The sequence below is a fragment of the Gymnoscopelus braueri genome (genome assembly GCF_963280865.1).
Source record: "Gymnoscopelus braueri genome assembly, chromosome: 3".
NCBI classification, from domain to species: Eukaryota; Metazoa; Chordata; class Actinopteri; order Myctophiformes; family Myctophidae; genus Gymnoscopelus; species Gymnoscopelus braueri.
Genome location: NC_137612.1, coordinates 15,779,062 through 15,797,961, shown reverse-complemented (window position 1 = coordinate 15,797,961; position 18,900 = coordinate 15,779,062). Strand labels below are relative to the sequence as shown.

The 18,900-nt window shown below is 43.2% G+C and overlaps 1 protein-coding gene across 1 annotated transcript in view; it reads left to right on the top strand.

Moving 5' to 3' along the window:
* Positions 1-3,377: 3,377 nt before the first annotated feature.
* LOC308080584 (V-set and transmembrane domain-containing protein 2-like protein) overlaps positions 3,378-18,900 on the top strand; it is a gene marked incomplete at its 5' end in the record, with an annotated part of 56,233 nt that continues 40,710 nt past the window's right edge. Inside the window, one exon of the mRNA XM_080422477.1 lies at positions 3,378-3,495. Coding sequence (XP_080278603.1) covers positions 3,378-3,495 — 118 coding nt within the window. The remainder of the gene's footprint in view (positions 3,496-18,900) is intronic.

The following is an 18,900-nucleotide window of genomic DNA, read 5'->3' as shown; positions in this document are numbered from 1 at the left end:
GTAGGATCTACAGCTCGCAGGCAACAGGGCTGGTTTGATGAGAGTGATGATCACATCAGAGATCTTCTCCAGGAGAAGCAACTCAGTGACCCAACATCTTGTCAAAAACAGTCTCCAAGCGGGAGCTGCGCCAAATGCAGGACGACTGGCCTAGCAGAAAAGCTGATGAGATCCAGTCCTATGCAGACCAGAATGACTGCAAGAACTTTTACAGCACCCTCAAGGCTATCTACGGCCCCACCTCATCAGGATCTCCCCCTCTCCTCAGTGCTGATGGCAGCACCCTGGTCACAGACCGAGAGAAAATACTTGAGCGCTGGGCTGAGCATTTCAACGGCGTCCTCAACCACCCCTCAGCCATCAATGATGAAGCCATTGCACGCCTCCCTCAAGTCCCAGTCAACACTGCCCTTGATGAGCCACCAACTGAAGCTGAGGTCATCAAAGCCATCAGAGGACTTCCAAATGGCAAAGTACCCGGTGCTGATGCAATTCCAGCGGAAATCTATGCAGCTGATGGACCACCTCTGACCAAACAACTGGCAGACCTATTCCGCATCATGTGGAACCAAGGGAAGCAAGGTGATGCACCAACCTGCTCCTGGAGCCCTGTACACTGAGCCCCTCATCAGCGTAAATGGCGAAACACCTCAAAGTTGCTGAACAGTTTGTCTACCTAGGCAGCACGCTGTCTCGTGTGGGCAACATCAATGAGGAATGCACAGGGTAGCCCATGGAAGAGCCACCTTCGGCAGACTCCGCACCTCTGTCTGGGACCGTAGAGGGCTCAGAAGGTCTACCGTGCTGTTGTCCTCCCCTCTCTGCTGTACGCCTGTGAGACATGGACTGTGTATAGCCGGCATTAAAACAGCTCAATGCCTTCCATATGAGATGCCTCAGGAGGCTGCTCAACATCAAATGGCAGGACAAGGTCCCAGACACTGAGGTCCTCCACAGGGATGAAATGGAGAGCATCTATGCCATGCTCAAGCGCTCCCAGCTGAGATGGACTGGCTATGTCTGCCGCATGCCAGATGAACACCTTCTGTACGGCGAACTACACCATGGCAAACACTCACGCGGCGGCCAGCAGAAACCCTTAAGTCTCAAAAGTTGTGGTCTGGATCCAGAGACCTGGGAGGCCGATGCACCACACCAACACCGCTCCAACTGGAGCATTGCAGTCAAGCATGGTGTAGCAGAGTCTGAAAAGCGCTGCATCCATGAAGCCGAACAGAAGCGACAGCTCCATAAGACCAGAGCCAGTTCCTCCCTCTCACCCAGCCAGCCCCCAACCATCACATGCCCTCACTGCGTCCACTGAGGTTTGCATTGTGATGTTCATATAATTTACATAAATCTCTGCACAATACTGGCAGCCAGGTGGAGACAGGCAGAGAACAGTGTTGTGACTAATGCTGTAACACTATTCTCTTCTCTTAAATGCAAGTAAGTTCCATACAGGTCTCCTTCAGTATTATTCCCAACAGAGAAAAAGCAGGGGCCAAGGCTAATTGAACCTTTATACAGAAGACATTGTTATGGGTACTGTGTTTCATTTAGGTTTTACTGTGTGCCATTATCAGCTCCCGTACAGTTAATTTCATGTTGGCAAACATTTTTTTTTTTTTTTTTTTTTTTTCTCTCGTCATACCAGTAACCTGAAAGCTGATTGTATGACATTCTGTATAGTAGTGTGTATATCTGCCTGCCTCTTATATTTCATCATGATTTGTGTGCATGGGGTTCTCATCTTAAACAAGCGTAATGCTTAATGAGGGTTTCCAGTTTAGTAGACCTTGTATTGTGAATTTGTACTTCCATGTACTGTTATGTACTGTCATGTACTATTATCATGTCTTTCTAAATAAACTACATCAATCAATCAATCAAACAAAAATGTACTTCAGCTGGGCAAAAGTGTCAAAAGTGTCTGTCTTTACAGACTATATACAGTAGGCCTATTCCTATGTCCGCAGTGACTTGGAATGGGTCAACAATAAATTTGGTAACAAATACGGCAAATACAAGGCAAACATAGATTATCCTTTTAACGCTATATTGTGGTACTGTTCTGTGAAAAGATTCAGATTTTCACTATAGATGGAGGACCGCTCTCTGATTCACATATGGTATTAAAAACAGGCAAGCCCCTTGGGAATGATGAATGACTCCCATGTGGTATTCATGCCCTACATGGGCATTCAACCATACTGCAAATAGGTAGCCAGACTTTGCATTGATCACCATTAAAATTCAAGGGCACGATTCCTGTCTTGGTGCCCATTAGGATCTTACAAGCTCTGCATGCCAATGTTAGACCCCATAAGGAGGCCATGCTCATGTGACTAAACATCTGTAGCTGTGACACCTGGGAAAGATGTTGTCATGGCCTCGCTTAATCATAATGGTAGACAGCAGCTTGTCCATTTCTTATATTTAAGAACAACTGGCTGTAACACTGACGTTGAATAAAGATCTAACTAACTGGATGTGTTGCAGTTGCATATAGGCTCAGATTAAGACTCCATTTTGTAAAGAAACACAATTGAGGTAGACGAAATGTATTTTTTGTGTTTTGTTTTTGATGGTTGTTTACATCATTGGAAAGCCTTTTCATGGCCATGTTGAGATCATATACAGTAGTTTAAAATATATTGATATTGTGTGTGTCTCTAGAACTTGAACTGAATTGTCATCCTGAAACGTTTTTTAATTGGAAAGATACATTTTCCATATAGTATATGGTACCTATAGGTTAATGTAGGAGGTTCATCATGATTATAAATATGACAAATAATAAAATGCCAAATACATTAAATTAAGCTCTTGAACAACTTTGTTGATAAATAAACTAGCCTATGTTACAAACAAATAACGGACCTAAATTGGACATACATACATACATAGGCTACTGTATGATTCAGTATAGGCTATACTAGTACAGGTGACAATACCATTATGAGATCCCTCCGCCTAATTTACTTTCTCCGCAAGCCGATGCACCTGCTGTCTCCTCTCTCTCTCTCTCTCTCTCTCTCTCTCTCTCTCTCTCTCTCTCTCTCTCTCTCTCTCTCTCTCTCTCTCTCTCTCTCTCTCTCTCTCTCTCTCTCTCTCTCTCTCTCTCTCTCTCTCTCTCTCTCTCTCTCCATCCGCCTCTACTGGCGCATCTTCTGTGCCGAGCAGCCAGGAGAACTATAGAGGCTCTTTTACAACACCGTGCGCGTCAAAGCGCACTTTGTGTCTGCGAGGAGGAGAGCTGCCGATTCTCGGAGACAGATCAATAGACAACGCTCGCTGAGGATATTGATTGATCAATGTTCTTCTCCGCCTAATGTGACATTTTTCATAGATCACTCGAAATACGAGCTGAAGCAATGGGAGCGTTCGGAGTGATAATAGGGATTTTACATTACATGGGACTTTATATTCAACTTAATGCCGCTTTCAAGACGGTCGGACACGGCGAGATAGACAATCATGTCTCTGGAAACGGTAAGTTTCTCAGAATAATGCGTCTAATGTTCGCTGGCGTCGCGGGTGCAAAAAGTAACCCATATAATATAGCCTCTTTATTATTTGCTATGATGTTGATCGAGTGACTGGGTGGGGTTGACATGGTGCCTTTCCGATTGTGGTGCTGATGCGATCTTTGTGTTGATACATATGTTAAATGTGAATGTATGCGAACGTTATATTATGTTATATATCTTTGTCTTCTATACAGTTTCAACGGCAACGCTGTATATACGGGCTGATGTGGTCTGTATTTAAACCAATACTTGAATATAGGAGGAGGAATCGGCAACAGCGTTCTAGATTATTCACAGGTTAAAACTTCTGAACATTACACTTTTTCTTTTTTTTTTATATATATTTTTTGTCCCATGTATCTGCATTTGATGTGGAATATACTGACTATATGAGGAAAATGACTCGCAATTTGCTATGTCACATCCTTGATCTTAGCCTATAATTATATTAATAGAATTTTAGGATAAGTCGTTACAGCCCTGGACCGTACCATCCAGGTATAAAACTAAGCCATGCCATGTCCACACATATAGCCTATATGGTTCAATGACTCGAAATTGTTCAGATTATAGGCTACTACAGACAGATGTTTTCTGAAGATTATAACGGAACAGTTTAGATTAATATTAGGATGGTGTTGAACAATTGACAGGTTACCTTTCAGTGGGATTACTTACTATACCACATTTTACACTGGACACGTAGCCTACTGTAGGCCTACATTGTTGTGAATTTCATAATGGGCAGTTGGTTCAAATAATATGTTTAGTTTATTAAAACATATTTGCGAGTCCAATAGGCTACTAGCCTATTCCGGGTTAAAATAAGGAGATGTGACACCCACAAGTGTATGTGCACAATTGTGATGTTATTTATTTCATTTTGTGTATTTGCATTGTAAGAGGCCAAATCCATATGTGTTTTGTGTTCAACTAATAGTAATAGTAGTTACTTAGTCACGCCACCAGGGGGAGTATCGCCCTAGGGTGAGCCATGGTTTGTGTGATATTATGGACCTCTGAGGCTTCCGTTCTTCAGACAGACTACAGCCTGCTTTGAAGAACAATCTAACGTCTCTTGTCTATATATATTCCCTGTACAAAACAGGTTAGTAACATGTGCAAAAGCATCACAACTTATTTCAAAGGACTCATAAGCCTTTCTTCTTTTATTTGGTCAAAGACTGATCCAGAGATATTGGGTTTTGGTTAAGTTTAAGACATGGGAAATGTGCATTGAATGAATGACTGATTCTAAAATGGTGGCCTTGTTTATTTTCTATGTACAAACGGCAGCTCCCTGACATAAGTGCCTTAACTCCACAGTTTACTAGTGTTTGGTGTAATATTGCAAATGTTTATGGAAGGTTTTGTGATATTTTTGGGTACAAGTATTTTGATTAATTGTTTGTGTTCTTTATAAAAACGTTCTGTATGCAGTAAGACTAAAAACATAAACAATACAAGGTTTAAAAACAGTATTACAGTACTTGCAGTACTAGGAGTAAATTACAGAGACTGATTAAAGCAGCAGTATTAAGAGAATGTGAGTTCCAGAGCACATACAGTACAAATGTATTTTGTAAACAGTATTATTGGTGAAATGTGACAACAGAAAATAGACCAATGTGTAGCAATGGTATTCTACCAGTAACAGTTTATGGTGAATTGTGAAATGTGGATTGATGAATATGTGATTATTGTGAATATGAGATATATGATTGAAATTAAGAGAAAAAGAGAAAGAAATGAAACTAAGATTCTGTGAATAAATGAGACAGACTACAGCCTGCTTTGAAGAACAATCTAACGTCTCTTGTCTATATATATTCCCTGTACAAAACAGGACACATCTTCTGCTAACAGGTAACTCATTCCTGAGGCCTGTAACAGAATTTTGGGGGCTCGTTCCGGGATCGGCATCAGACCTGAGGGGATGCTGATCTAACCTACAAACCCAGGGCAGACATCACAGCACCGGCTTGGTGGAGTGACGGGTGTGTGCAACTGAGGCAGCTACGGGACCACTGTGTGTGAGAGGGACCCTAGCTGGAGGAGTGCAGCACAGCTCGACCAACATCACAGGACCAGCATGCTGGAGCGGCAGACGTGCGACTGAGGCAGCTTCGGGACCACTGCGTGTGAGAGGGACCCCAGCTGGAGGACTGCAGCACAGCTCGCCCAACAGTACTGAACTGTGACTGTGAAACGTTGCCAAAGGAAGACTACAAACTGTGTATCGTGCCAGTGCAGCTGGACGAAGATTGCGAATTGCGAAACGTGCCAGTGCAGCTGGACGAAGATAGCGAACTGTGAAACGTGCCGGAGCAGCCGGACGAAGACCACTAGACTTTGAAACGCTGCTGAATGAGAGAAACATGTCAGGCAACGAAAGGAAAGAACTGACATGGAAAATAAAGAAACGCCTTCACAAGCTGACATCAGAGGAACTCTTCGAGGTCGTTGAGAGCATCACACTAGTACCAGATGTCGACTCTGCAAGGGTAACTAAGGGTGATGAGGAGAGTTGTTTTGATTATATCTGTACTTACTTGAATTGTAAAACACTGCTTGAATCTGAGGATCAGGGTCTTTCACATTTGTTGTCTTTGAGGGATGTTGTTAATGAGATCATTGCTCTTCGTTACACACTACCTACACCTGCTAAAATAATTAGTCAGGGTACGGGGGGTAAGGTAGCTGACACATCTCCTACTGAGCCTGCTGATCCACAGGCAGTTGAGTATCAAATGTTAATGGCTAATTATGAGGCTTTGGGCAAGAAATTAGCTGAATGTAGGACCACACCAGCCCAACACACACCTACCTCCACTGTTTCACCACCATCAGATCTCAGTGCAAGGACTATAGCTCAGGACCATTCTACCACAGACCCAGCACACAGCCGGCCTGACAGTATGGTTTCCCTTAGAGACTTATCATTCCTGCAACGCAGAGAATTCAAAATCCATGGGGGTCAGGTGGGGGACAGCACGTCAGACATCAGCTACCATGAGCTCTGTAAGCAGATCGATGTGGGGCTGAAAGCAAAGCATCCAGAGAGTGAGATCATCCAAGGTGTTCTACGCATTGTCAAGCCAGGACAGTTTAAGGACATGCTTATTAACAAGGATGATTTAACCCTTAGTGAGCTCAAGAGCTTCATGCGTTCACACTTGAGTGAAAAGAGTGGAAGTGAGTTATTTCAGGAGTTGATGAGCACTAAACAATTTGAGCAGGAAAGTCCCCAACAGTTTCTGTACAGGATGATAGGACTGAAGCAGAAAGTCATGTTTGCATCCAGACAGGGTAACATGGACATTGAATATGAACCCCGCACAGTCCAGAATGTTTTCTTACGTACAGTTCATCAGGGCCTTCTCCCCAAGTACAGTGATATCCGCACTGAACTCAAACCCCTTTTGTCTGATTACACTGTGTCAGATGAGTCACTGATAAGGCAGGTGAACAAAGTATGCAGTGAAGAGAATGAGAGACAGCGAAGACTGGGACATGGTCCTCGCCAAAAAGTAACGCATGCTCACAGTGCTCAACTCGAGAATAATGACACTGAGAAACAACCTGAAAACAAGGCAAAGTGTAAAAATAATGTGATGGAAGAATTGAATGCCAAAGTTGATGCTCTCACTAAATTGGTTGAGTCTCTCACAGCTGTTAAGACCCCAGAACAACCCTGTCAGTGTGCCCATACAAAGCCAAAGCCCAGACCAACAGCAAGGCCATACGGATGTCCTAAGTGTATTGAGAAAGGCTTAAGCTCATCATGCAACCATTGTTTCGCATGTGGGGAAGCAGGTCACAGGGCACTAGGATGTCTTAAAAGGGGGCAGACCAGAAATACTAGTCATTCCTCTGCTGACGCCCATGCCCTAAGCAGCAGTGAACAGCAATGCTCCACAGAGGCAGAGCTGCCACGAGAAAATCAAGCCCATGTTAAAACCAACTTTGTGTCCCCCTCACCCATGAACAAAGAGACTGAGATCCGTGAAAGAGTGGCCCAGTTAGTGGGAAGGAAATGTAACATCAAGTGCTATATAAATGGCTATGCAATGGACTGTTTATTTGACACAGGTGCCCAAGTGAGTCTCCTCGATCGTCAGTGGGTAAAGACTTACCTTCCTGATCACAAAGTGCGTCCATTGGCTGAACTAATAGGACGACAGCCTCTCAGTGTGATGGCTGTCAATGGGGAACCGTTGCCGTATGACGGCTGGGTGGGAGTGATGGTTAGTCTCCCAGACAACAGTGACCCCAGTCTGACAATACAAGTGCCCTTCCTGGTTAGTAGTGTGCCCATGGACTGCCCCCTAATCGGTTTCAATGTGATAGAGCAGCTGATATTGGGACCAGAGGGTGGTGCTGACCTCATACCCACCCTTGTGAGCCTCCTGCGGGGTGCAATGAACCTCCAAGATGACACAGCCAGTGCACTAGTCAGCTTTGTTCAGACCAAATTCACCAACGGGGACAAAGTCAGTCGAAGTGTGTTGAGAGTGGGACTGCATGATGTAGTCATTCCAGCAGGTCAGGTCAGACATGTGAAGTGTAGAGTTCCATTCCCCTTTGACACGTCTAACACACTTGTGCTCTTTGAACCCACTGAGAACAATCCACAGTTACAACAACTGGATGTTGGCGACAGCCTTGTAGCAATCAGTCAGGCAAAAGTCCCCTATGTGAGAGTCCCCATTGGTAACCACACTAAGCATGAGGTGACCCTGTCCTGTAGAACAGTGCTAGGAAGCATTGAGCCAGTAGTTAAAATAGTACAAACTGATGAGGGAGGCCTGAAGTCCAGTAGCAGTCAGGAAGTCCCAAAGACTCAGCAGGACAAGGGGGGTAGTATGGCAGAGCGGTGGGACCCACCAGTTGATGTAAGTCACTTAAGTGAAGAGCAGCAGAAAGTTGCAAAGGAACTGTTAAGAGAGGAGTCAGCAGCATTCGCACGAGATGACAATGACATGGGGTGTATAACAAGCTTAGAAATGTCTATCACACTTAATGACAATAACCCTGTTCAGAAATCCTATGCCTCTATCCCCAAACCCCTGTACAAGGAGGTAAAGGAGTATATTGAGGATCTTCTTGCCAGAGGGTGGGTCGTGAAGTCTAAGTCCCCTTACTCAGCACCTGTCATCTGCGTGCGTAAGAAAGATGGCACACTCAGACTCTGTATCGATTACCGTCTCCTAAACCAGCGCACAGTCACAGACCGCCACCCCTTACCGAGAATCCAAGACCTCACAGACACCTTGGGTGGGTACAGTTGGTTCTCCATTCTAGATCAGGGGAAGGCGTACCACCAGGGGTTCATTGCTGAGGGGTCACGCCACTTGACTGCCTTCATCACCCCCTGGGGTCTGTTCGAGTGGGTGAGGATACCCTTTGGGCTTACCAATGCACCTGCTGCGTTTCAACGTAGTATGGAAGAGATGCTCGCTCCCCTGCGAGATGATTGTTGTATCCCCTATTTAGATGACATACTGTGCTATGCCAAGACATTCGAGGACCACGTTGATGGACTGAGGAAAGTCCTTAGAGCTCTGCAGAGTCACGGAGTGAAACTCAGGCCCACAAAATGTGACCTGTTTAAACCTGAAGTGAGATATGTTGGACGGTTGGTTTCAGCCGAGGGCATCCGCATCGATCCTAAAGACTTGGAGGCGGTGTATGCCCTGAAGAAGGAAACACCAGCCACTATTGGAGATGTTCGGAGGATAGCTGGATTCTTGAGCTACTATCGCTCCTATGTCCAAGATTTCTCCAGAGTGGCAAAACCCATCTATGAGCTCCTGCAGCAAAAGAGAAACCAAGAACAGCAGTCTCAGGAGAGGCACAGAGCACAGAAGGGAAAGGGTGCACAGTTGCCATCCAGAACTCCAGTTGAATGGACTGAGCAGCACCAAGAGACCCTGTGTAAGTTAATTGACCAGTTAGTGAATCCCCCTATTCTCGCCTACCCAGACTTTGAGCTGCCTTTCGTGCTCCACACGGATGCATCCGATAAGGGACTTGGAGCTGTCCTTTACCAACGCCAGAATGGGAGGCTTAGAGTAATTGGCTATGGCTCAAGAACCCTCACCCCAGCCGAAAGAAACTACAGACTGCACTCAGGCAAACTCGAATTTCTCGCTCTGAAGTGGGCCGTCTGTGAGAAATTTAGGGATTACTTGTACTATGCCCCACATTTTACCATCTATACAGATAATAATCCCTTAACGTATGTCATGAGTACCGCTAAGTTGAATGCAGTTGGGTTCCGGTGGGTGGGTGAACTGTCCGATTTTAGATTTGACATAAAGTACAGACCTGGCAAAGCAAATGGTGACGCCGATACACTGTCCAGGTGCCCCCTAGACATCAACAAATATGTCACTGAGTGTACACAGGAACTGCCCAGAGAAGCTGTCACTGCTACATGGGGAGGGTGCAGGGCAGGTGAGAATGGAGATGTTGCCTGGATTGCTGCCCTGGCTCTAGCACAGAGTGCTCAGTCTGAACCAAGCAGCAGAGAAGTTGTGACACCAATTGATCTTGCTGAACTGCAGAAAGCCCAGAGAACAGATCCAGTGATCGGTGAAATTCTGAAAATGAAAGAGTCAAACAAAACACTGACAGATGACATGAAACGGAGTGTGAGGGGCACTGGCAAGAAAATGATGCATGAGTGGACAAGGCTTCACTTAGAAGATGGGGTTCTCTATCGTAAGACAGCAGAGAGACGTCAACTAGTCTTGCCCGCTAGCTTTAAACCACTAGTTCTCAAGCACTTGCACGATGATATGGGCCATGTCGGCACTGAAAGAGTTCTCAATTTGGCAAGACAGAGATTCTATTGGCCCTATATGAGACGTGAGATTGAAACCTATGTCACCAGACAGTGCAAATGCATAAAGCAAAAGAAGCCAGTGACACACATACGAGCACCAATGGGTAGCATAACCACCAGCTCACCACTTGAGCTTGTGTCCATTGACTATATGCACTTAGAGCCAAGTAGAGGAGGGTACCAATACATACTCGTTGTGGTAGACCACTTTACCAGATATGCACAGGCCTATCCGACCCGAAACAAGTCTGGGAAAACAGCGGCGGAGAAGATATTTAATGATTATATTCCCAGATTCGGTTACATGTCCAAATTGCATCATGATCAGGGACGCGAGTTCGAGAATGAACTCTTTCGAACACTACAGCAAATGAGCACAGTGGGACACTCACGAACTACCCCCTACCACCCTCAGGGCAATCCGGCCGAACGGTTTAACCGTACGATACTCCAGATGCTGCGTACTCTAAGTGAGGAAAAAAAGGAAAGTTGGAAAGATTATCTTCCCCAGATTGTACATGCATACAATAGCACACGCCATGAAGCGACTGGTTACTCACCTTTCTTCTTGCTTTTTGGTAGACACCCAAAGTTGCCAATAGACTTGCTATTTAGGATGTTTATGAGTGAAGAACCCCAGACAGCAAGGGGCTATGCTGAGAAATGGGCAGAACGAATGACAGAAGCGTACCGTATAGCATCAGAAAACAGCAAAAAGTCAAGTGCTCGTGGGAAAAAGTACTATGACCAGCACACAAGAGGAGTAGTGTTGCAACCAGGTGATCGAGTGCTGGTACGCAACCTGAATCAAAGGGGTGGTCCTGGAAAGTTGAGGGCATATTGGGAAAGCACCATCTATGTTGTGACAGAACAGATCAATGACAATCCAGTCTACAAGGTGGTCAAAGAAAATGATAGAAACAAGTCACGTGTCCTGCATCGCAATTTGTTGCATCTTGTCAATGACCTACCTGTTGATCTGCCTGCAGAGATAGAAAAACCTAAGTCAAAGAAGAGGAGAGTCCCAAATACACCTCACAGAGAGACAGAACCACAACCCGACAGTGACACAAATTCTGATGATGATGGAAACACCTACTATGAGCTAAGATATAATCTGAGAAGTGGAAATAGAGTGGAAGTTATACCCACAGAACCGAGAGAAACAGAACAGGAACAGTATGGTGATAACCAAAACAATGAGCCTAACAGTGACATTGAAGAGGAGGAACTTGAAGGAAATGGAGAGCCAAGGGTCAGACACACACCTTCTATAGCGAGTGAAAGTGAAGCGGAGGAGCCTGGGGAGCCAGAAAGGATACAAGAGAGACCTTGCCTGACCCCTGACACTAATGTACACACACCCAGAAGGTCCATTAGAGATAGGAGGCCAGCACCACGTTTCACTTACAACACTTTAGGTCAGCCTTCAGTTCAGGGACACCCATCAGTTAGTAGTGCAGAGGTTTATGGACCACCCCAGATGGCACATTGGGGAATGCAAGTATACCCTCTGACACATTACCCAGTCCCAACCCCATACCATCCCATACCATCACCATATTGGCCATCCCCTTACCCCTGTCCAGTATTCCAGAACATGCCAAACTTTTCTTAGAAAGTTAAGAAATTGCACTAAAAGTTTGTTATTTTGGGTCTTGTGAAGTGTTATTTGAGTGGTAAAATGTCAGGAGCCATTTTATTTTTTTGTTGGGGAGTGTGTGACACCCACAAGTGTATGTGCACAATTGTGATGTTATTTATTTCATTTTGTGTATTTGCATTGTAAGAGGCCAAATCCATATGTGTTTTGTGTTCAACTAATAGTAATAGTAGTTACTTAGTCACGCCACCAGGGGGAGTATCGCCCTAGGGTGAGCCATGGTTTGTGTGATATTATGGACCTCTGAGGCTTCCGTTCTTCAGACAGACTACAGCCTGCTTTGAAGAACAATCTAACGTCTCTTGTCTATATATATTCCCTGTACAAAACAGGTTAGTAACATGTGCAAAAGCATCACAACTTATTTCAAAGGACTCATAAGCCTTTCTTCTTTTATTTGGTCAAAGACTGATCCAGAGATATTGGGTTTTGGTTAAGTTTAAGACATGGGAAATGTGCATTGAATGAATGACTGATTCTAAAATGGTGGCCTTGTTTATTTTCTATGTACAAACGGCAGCTCCCTGACATAAGTGCCTTAACTCCACAGTTTACTAGTGTTTGGTGTAATATTGCAAATGTTTATGGAAGGTTTTGTGATATTTTTGGGTACAAGTATTTTGATTAATTGTTTGTGTTCTTTATAAAAACGTTCTGTATGCAGTAAGACTAAAAACATAAACAATACAAGGTTTAAAAACAGTATTACAGTACTTGCAGTACTAGGAGTAAATTACAGAGACTGATTAAAGCAGCAGTATTAAGAGAATGTGAGTTCCAGAGCACATACAGTACAAATGTATTTTGTAAACAGTATTATTGGTGAAATGTGACAACAGAAAATAGACCAATGTGTAGCAATGGTATTCTACCAGTAACAGTTTATGGTGAATTGTGAAATGTGGATTGATGAATATGTGATTATTGTGAATATGAGATATATGATTGAAATTAAGAGAAAAAGAGAAAGAAATGAAACTAAGATTCTGTGAATAAATGAGACAGACTACAGCCTGCTTTGAAGAACAATCTAACGTCTCTTGTCTATATATATTCCCTGTACAAAACAGGACACATCTTCTGCTAACAGGTAACTCATTCCTGAGGCCTGTAACAGAGACATCACCAATCAAGCTTCTGGCTTCATTATATTCCACTTTTTTTCTTTCTTTTTCAAACCACAAAGAGCTGGTATCAGGGTAAAATCCAGTGGACCCAGTTAAAACAGCCAACAGTCAGATTCATCTTTAAGGGAAGACTATCAGAGTGTTCCTGAATGGAGCCTCATCCTGTGTGGCCTCCAACAAGTGGAATATTGACAGGTGTTCAGATGATCATAAGATAAGTGAAGGGGTGTGCTCTGGTAACTGCATGCCCAGTTGCCCCATAGTAAAGATTAGCTTGATCTAATTGGAAATGCAAATTGGCTTCTTGGGTTGACACTTTCTGATTATGCAATCATGATTATTAAATCAGTAAGTTAATTGCTTCAATAGACACAAATTGTATTGTGGAGGAAATTGTATTTTTGAACCTTTCTTAAAGATATATATTGCTGCAGCCAAGATAACGCTTTATGCATAATAGCTATAGCTGTAGGGTTTCATTAAGAAATATTGTCATAACAAACTTTAAGCTATTTAGTGTTTGAAATAGCCTTCTGCTAGATGCCTGCTTTCATGTCTTCAAAGATCTTGCGTGGTGGTGGGTTTTATATTTTGCCAGGAAGGAATAATCAACATCAACATGTATTTATCCAGTATTAAAACATTTATGACCTATATAGTCTTTGTAGCATATACAGTAGCTTTTTTTTTTAATTATCATGTCTAATGTCAGTGTACCAGCAGCAATTCTATTCTGCAGACTTTCCAGTGATCTAATTTGATTGTTTGTGGTAAGCACTTCATTGTGTCTCTTCACCAGTTGTCCCACGAGCCTTCTCTGCTTAGCAAGTTAGCTTTAGATCAATCAATAGAAATGAGTGTGGGGTATTACGGTTTCCAAATGGATTGACTATGTCGAACAGGTTAGAGAATCAATTAGCACACTCTACTCCCAGGGGGAGTTAATTAAAATAGGCTGTAATCGCTGCGTTTCTTTGTCCATATTATCCTATACTGGCCACAAAGAAGAGCGCCTCAGGTTTTGGAGACTAATAAGAATGAAAACTCATTTCGTAACGGCTACAGTCTACTATAGATTCTTCTTTTTCTCTTCTTTTTTTTTTATTAGGATACAGGACAATCTTCATCTAAGAGGGCCTTTTGTTTTCAGGCTTGGAAAGAAAGCGGTTCTCTCTCTCACCAGATATGAGAGCAGTATCCTTTGAGGTTAAATAATCCCCAGGGTACTTTTGTTTTTTATCAAGCCAAACAGTGGTTGGCTGATAAATTGTCCAGGCAGAGCAGAGCTTAGCCTTCATGTATACAGTAAAGCCTCCTGGATGCGACCTTCCAGAGAGCTCTTGTTAGATTCAGCCCTGGTTCATTTGTTTCAGATGCAGATACATATTGTAAGATTTGGCCCCTACACTAGCTGTCTCCAGTTCCCTATTCGGCTGATGTTTGGCAAGCACCCATTTGCCATTATGTTAAATCACATGTTTTGAGTGAGAAGACAAGATAATCGCATCAGGTATAGAGAGCGCCTTTAACCCATTAAGACCGGGAATGCATCTGTGTCATTTTAAGATTCATTTGGCTATTCAAAAACTAGCAGATAAACAAGATCGGTAGATCTGCAATTTTGGGGAAAAATCTTGAAAATGTGTGTTTTAAAGCGAACATTTTTAACTCCTAATCTGTGCTTCTGGGGGTCCCTGGAACAACATATTTTCAGATGGGTGTCCGCGGCCAAATACATATATATCATTTTGGAGGTCCTTGACATGGAAAGGTTGGAGCACCACTGATATAGCAACATACTGTTAGGATTTAGAAAACATTTTTACTCCCTCAAAGAAGCAAAGATTTGAGTTACAAATGTTCGCTTAAAAAAAAAACACATTCAAAGATTTTGTCACGAATTTTCACGATTTTTCAAAAATAGCAGCTCTACAAGCTCATAGCGCGGCACTCGCTATGAGCCGCGCTATGAGCTTGTATATCTGCTATTTTTTAAATAGCCAATGAAATCTGAAAATGACACAGATGCGTTCCCGGTCTTAATGGCTTAATGTATACCTGCTGTGTCTACCGTTAAGTATGTTTCTCATCCATCAGTATCAATGGGTCAGGTCTCACGCGGTTACACTCACACACACATTGAAGACGGCAGGAGGAAGGAAATTACAGCATGACTGATGTGTGTGTGTGTGTGTGTGTGTGTGTGTGTGTGTGTGTGTGTGTGTGTGTGTGTTTGTGTGTGGCACGTGTGCGCGTGTGTGTGTGCATATGTGCACACACACACACACACACACACACACACACACACACACACACACACACACACACACACACACACACACACACACACACACACACACACACACACACACACACACACACATGTGGCATGTGTGATATCCTCAGAGGCAGTATAAGGCTAAAATGATGATCCCATGCCTCATTTCAAATCCATTCTCCCCCAATCCCTGCACTCACAGCCCTAGCAAGATACTGTTCCTTTTGGCATTGTTGTTCGTTGTCGTTATCTGTGTATACACCACAGTCTGGAGGCACATACCAATTTATTAGGCCTTCCAAAGTATCTGGAACCCTCTGCCAGTCCTCTGCTTGGTGTCGTCTTAATGAGGACGGCCTGCCCAGGCAGTTTGCATTGTTTCAGTTTAATAGAGCTCTTACTGTGTGTGGGTGGTCAAACAGATTGGACACTCACGGTGTCACAGAGGAGGCCCCCGGTCGGTGGTCCCGGTACGAGAGGGATGGAGAGTGATAGGATAGGATAGGATGGGTGGAGAAATGCTCCAGAGATATGCTTTCTGGCTGGAGACAGGACACAGGAGACGGAGGAGTTCATGTTGAAACTTGAGGGTGCTGCTGGCATGTTTCCTGTAGTGCAGCCTGTAATGATATAGTTACTATACTTACTAAAGGCATTAAAGCAGTAGTTCACCTCCAAAAAAAATCTTATTTTCTATCAATTACATACCCCATGGAGCATTGAATTCATGGAGATATTTTAGTTTTTGTCGCATTCCAATATGATTTGATGACCCGCGGTCTCTCCGGTCCTACCAGATACATTAGCATCTTTCCGCCGGTAATCAAATGATTGGCTTAGGAATGCCACAAAAACAAAAAGATCTCCACGAATTCAATGCTTCATGGGGTGTGTAATTGATATAAAACAAGTAATGTTCTGGATGAACTACTCCTTTAAAAAGCAACATTTTGGAAGCCACACCAGATCACCGCAATTTTCTTTATATATATAATTATTATATTATTATCATCATTATGTTTGCCATGCTGTACTTTGGGGCTGTAATACGTTTGTTTACATTGGTAACGTTTTTAAACATTGGAGTAAAACATAGTAAAATATTTCCCATAGCTTTTGCATGTCCTCCTAAATCTGATATTTGCATAACATTGATCAGTTAAAGACAGATATGGGCCAAATGTGTGTATCCAGAGATGCTGCCTTTTCACTGTTTCTCTCTAGACTTTGAAACCACAATTGACATCCGAGCTTCTCGCGGCAATAAATAGCACCAAAACCTTTAAAAGAGCCAGATCCGTTCCCTTGTTCCAGTGCCAAACGAACGGCACAGCCTCAGCCGGCACAAAGAGGCACTTTAACCCATTAACACCGGGAACGCATCTCTGTGTCATTTTTAGATTTCTTTGGCTATTCCAAAATAGCAGATCTACAAGCTCATAGCGCGGCACCGAGTGCCGCGCTATGAGCTTGTAGATCTGCTATTTTTGTAAAATCGTGAAAATGTGTGCAAATCTTTGAATGTAAACATTTAAAACTCAAATCTTTGATTCCGGGGGGTCCCTGGAACAACATATTTTGAGATGGGGGTCCGCGGCCAAATACACATAATTTTGGGGGTCCTCGACATGAAAAGGTCTGAGAACCAATAATAATATACTGTAGCAACATACGTTTTTTCAAAAAACAATCAGGATTTAGAAGATATTTGTAGAATATAGATGTGCACGAATGTTCAAGATTTTTCTAAAATAGCAGATCTACAAGCTCATATCTGCTTGTATATCTGCTATTTTTTGAATATCCCGAAGAAATCTTAAAATGACACAGATGCTTTCCCGGTCTTAATGGGTTAAAATGATGCTAAAATACCAGGAAAAGAAGAAAAGAGAAGGAAAAAAATACGGCATCATGGGTTTGCTTATTGGTGAAAGGTCTGAGGGAATTGAAATCCCCGGCAGAAGGGAAGGCATGGAGGTACAGTAGTGGTCCACTGTATAGAGGTGAGCCTGGGGAACGTGTCTTTGTGTGGGCTCTTATCTGCTCCACAGTGTGGATGGAGAGCACTTCAATAGGATCACCTCCAGCAGCTGAGAGGGTCAGGGCTGATACAAAAAACAACAACATGGTGAAATACCCTGACTGTGATTTTTGTAATCCAGAGGTTGTGGAATAATCATTTCTGCATTATTTGATAGTGTGATTGTTTTGGTCGTGTGAATTCAATTAAGATATGCAAGTTTGATACCATTAACCACATCTTGAGATCTCAGATGTGTCGCAGTATTTATTATTACAAAACACACTAACCACGTCAGCCCTATATATACATATACAGTATATTTTGGCCATTTGAAAATAGCAGAGCTCACAATGTGATGCGCCGCATTGTGGGCTTGTAGATTGGCTATTTTCAAAATATATTTTGTACATTTTGAACTTGTGAAATGGGACATTCTGCACAATGAGTACTTTTACTTTTGGTATTTTAAGTATATTTTCATGCCGATACTATTGTACTTTTACTCAAGTACATTTTGAATACGGGACGTGACTTCTACTTGTAAAAGAGTATATATCTATATTGCAGCATATACGAGTACTTTTTCCACCACTGGCGAGGCCAAGCTAGCCTGGTAAACCCTCCCTCCGGAAATCTCATTTCCATCACTCCTGAAATCAAATGGAAATGAGATTTCCGGAGGGAGGGTTTACCAGGCTAAGGCCAAGCTCCACTTGCACGTGTTTAATTGAAACATTTTCACTGGCTTCTTCATTTTCATAAACAGTTCACATAGCAGTTTTAGGACATGTAAGCTAAACACCTAAAAACAAAAACCCACAAAAATAAATAAAATAAAAAATAACTTAATGTAAAACAAATGTTACTGTAGGCCTATCATCAACCTAATTAACTGCATCAAAATAAAATGATGTCATGAGAGAGAAGAAGAAGTAGTAGAAGAAGAAAAACAGCTCATAAACAGAGACAAACCATTAGAAAAGGCTTCTCCACGGCAGAAATCTCTGAAACAACTTGATCCACCCCCAGAGAGTTCTGTTGGGAGGAAAGTGACGAGTCTCGCCGACGGCTCCCAGCATAGCACCGGTTTGTTTGGTGTCAAGCCAGACTTACTACATCGAGGGTACGACGAACAGTATTGGGAGGCAAGGCGGAAATAGCCTCTGAGCCTTCTGTCCCAAGGGCTATGAAAAATTCACTCTGGAGAGCTAGGAGTAGCCCCACCACCTGCAACAGGCAGACAGCTGCTTGCTTGATTATCGGCCCCTTTCTTATTTCATTATTTTACCTTTCCACCTTGAATGGAGGCTGAAGGTCTCGCAGCAAGCGATTATTTCCCCAAGGAGGCTTCCTGTCGACTCGCCCCACCACTGATTCCGAGACGAATAGACTGTTATTGACTTCTTGGCGGATTCCCAGACTACAG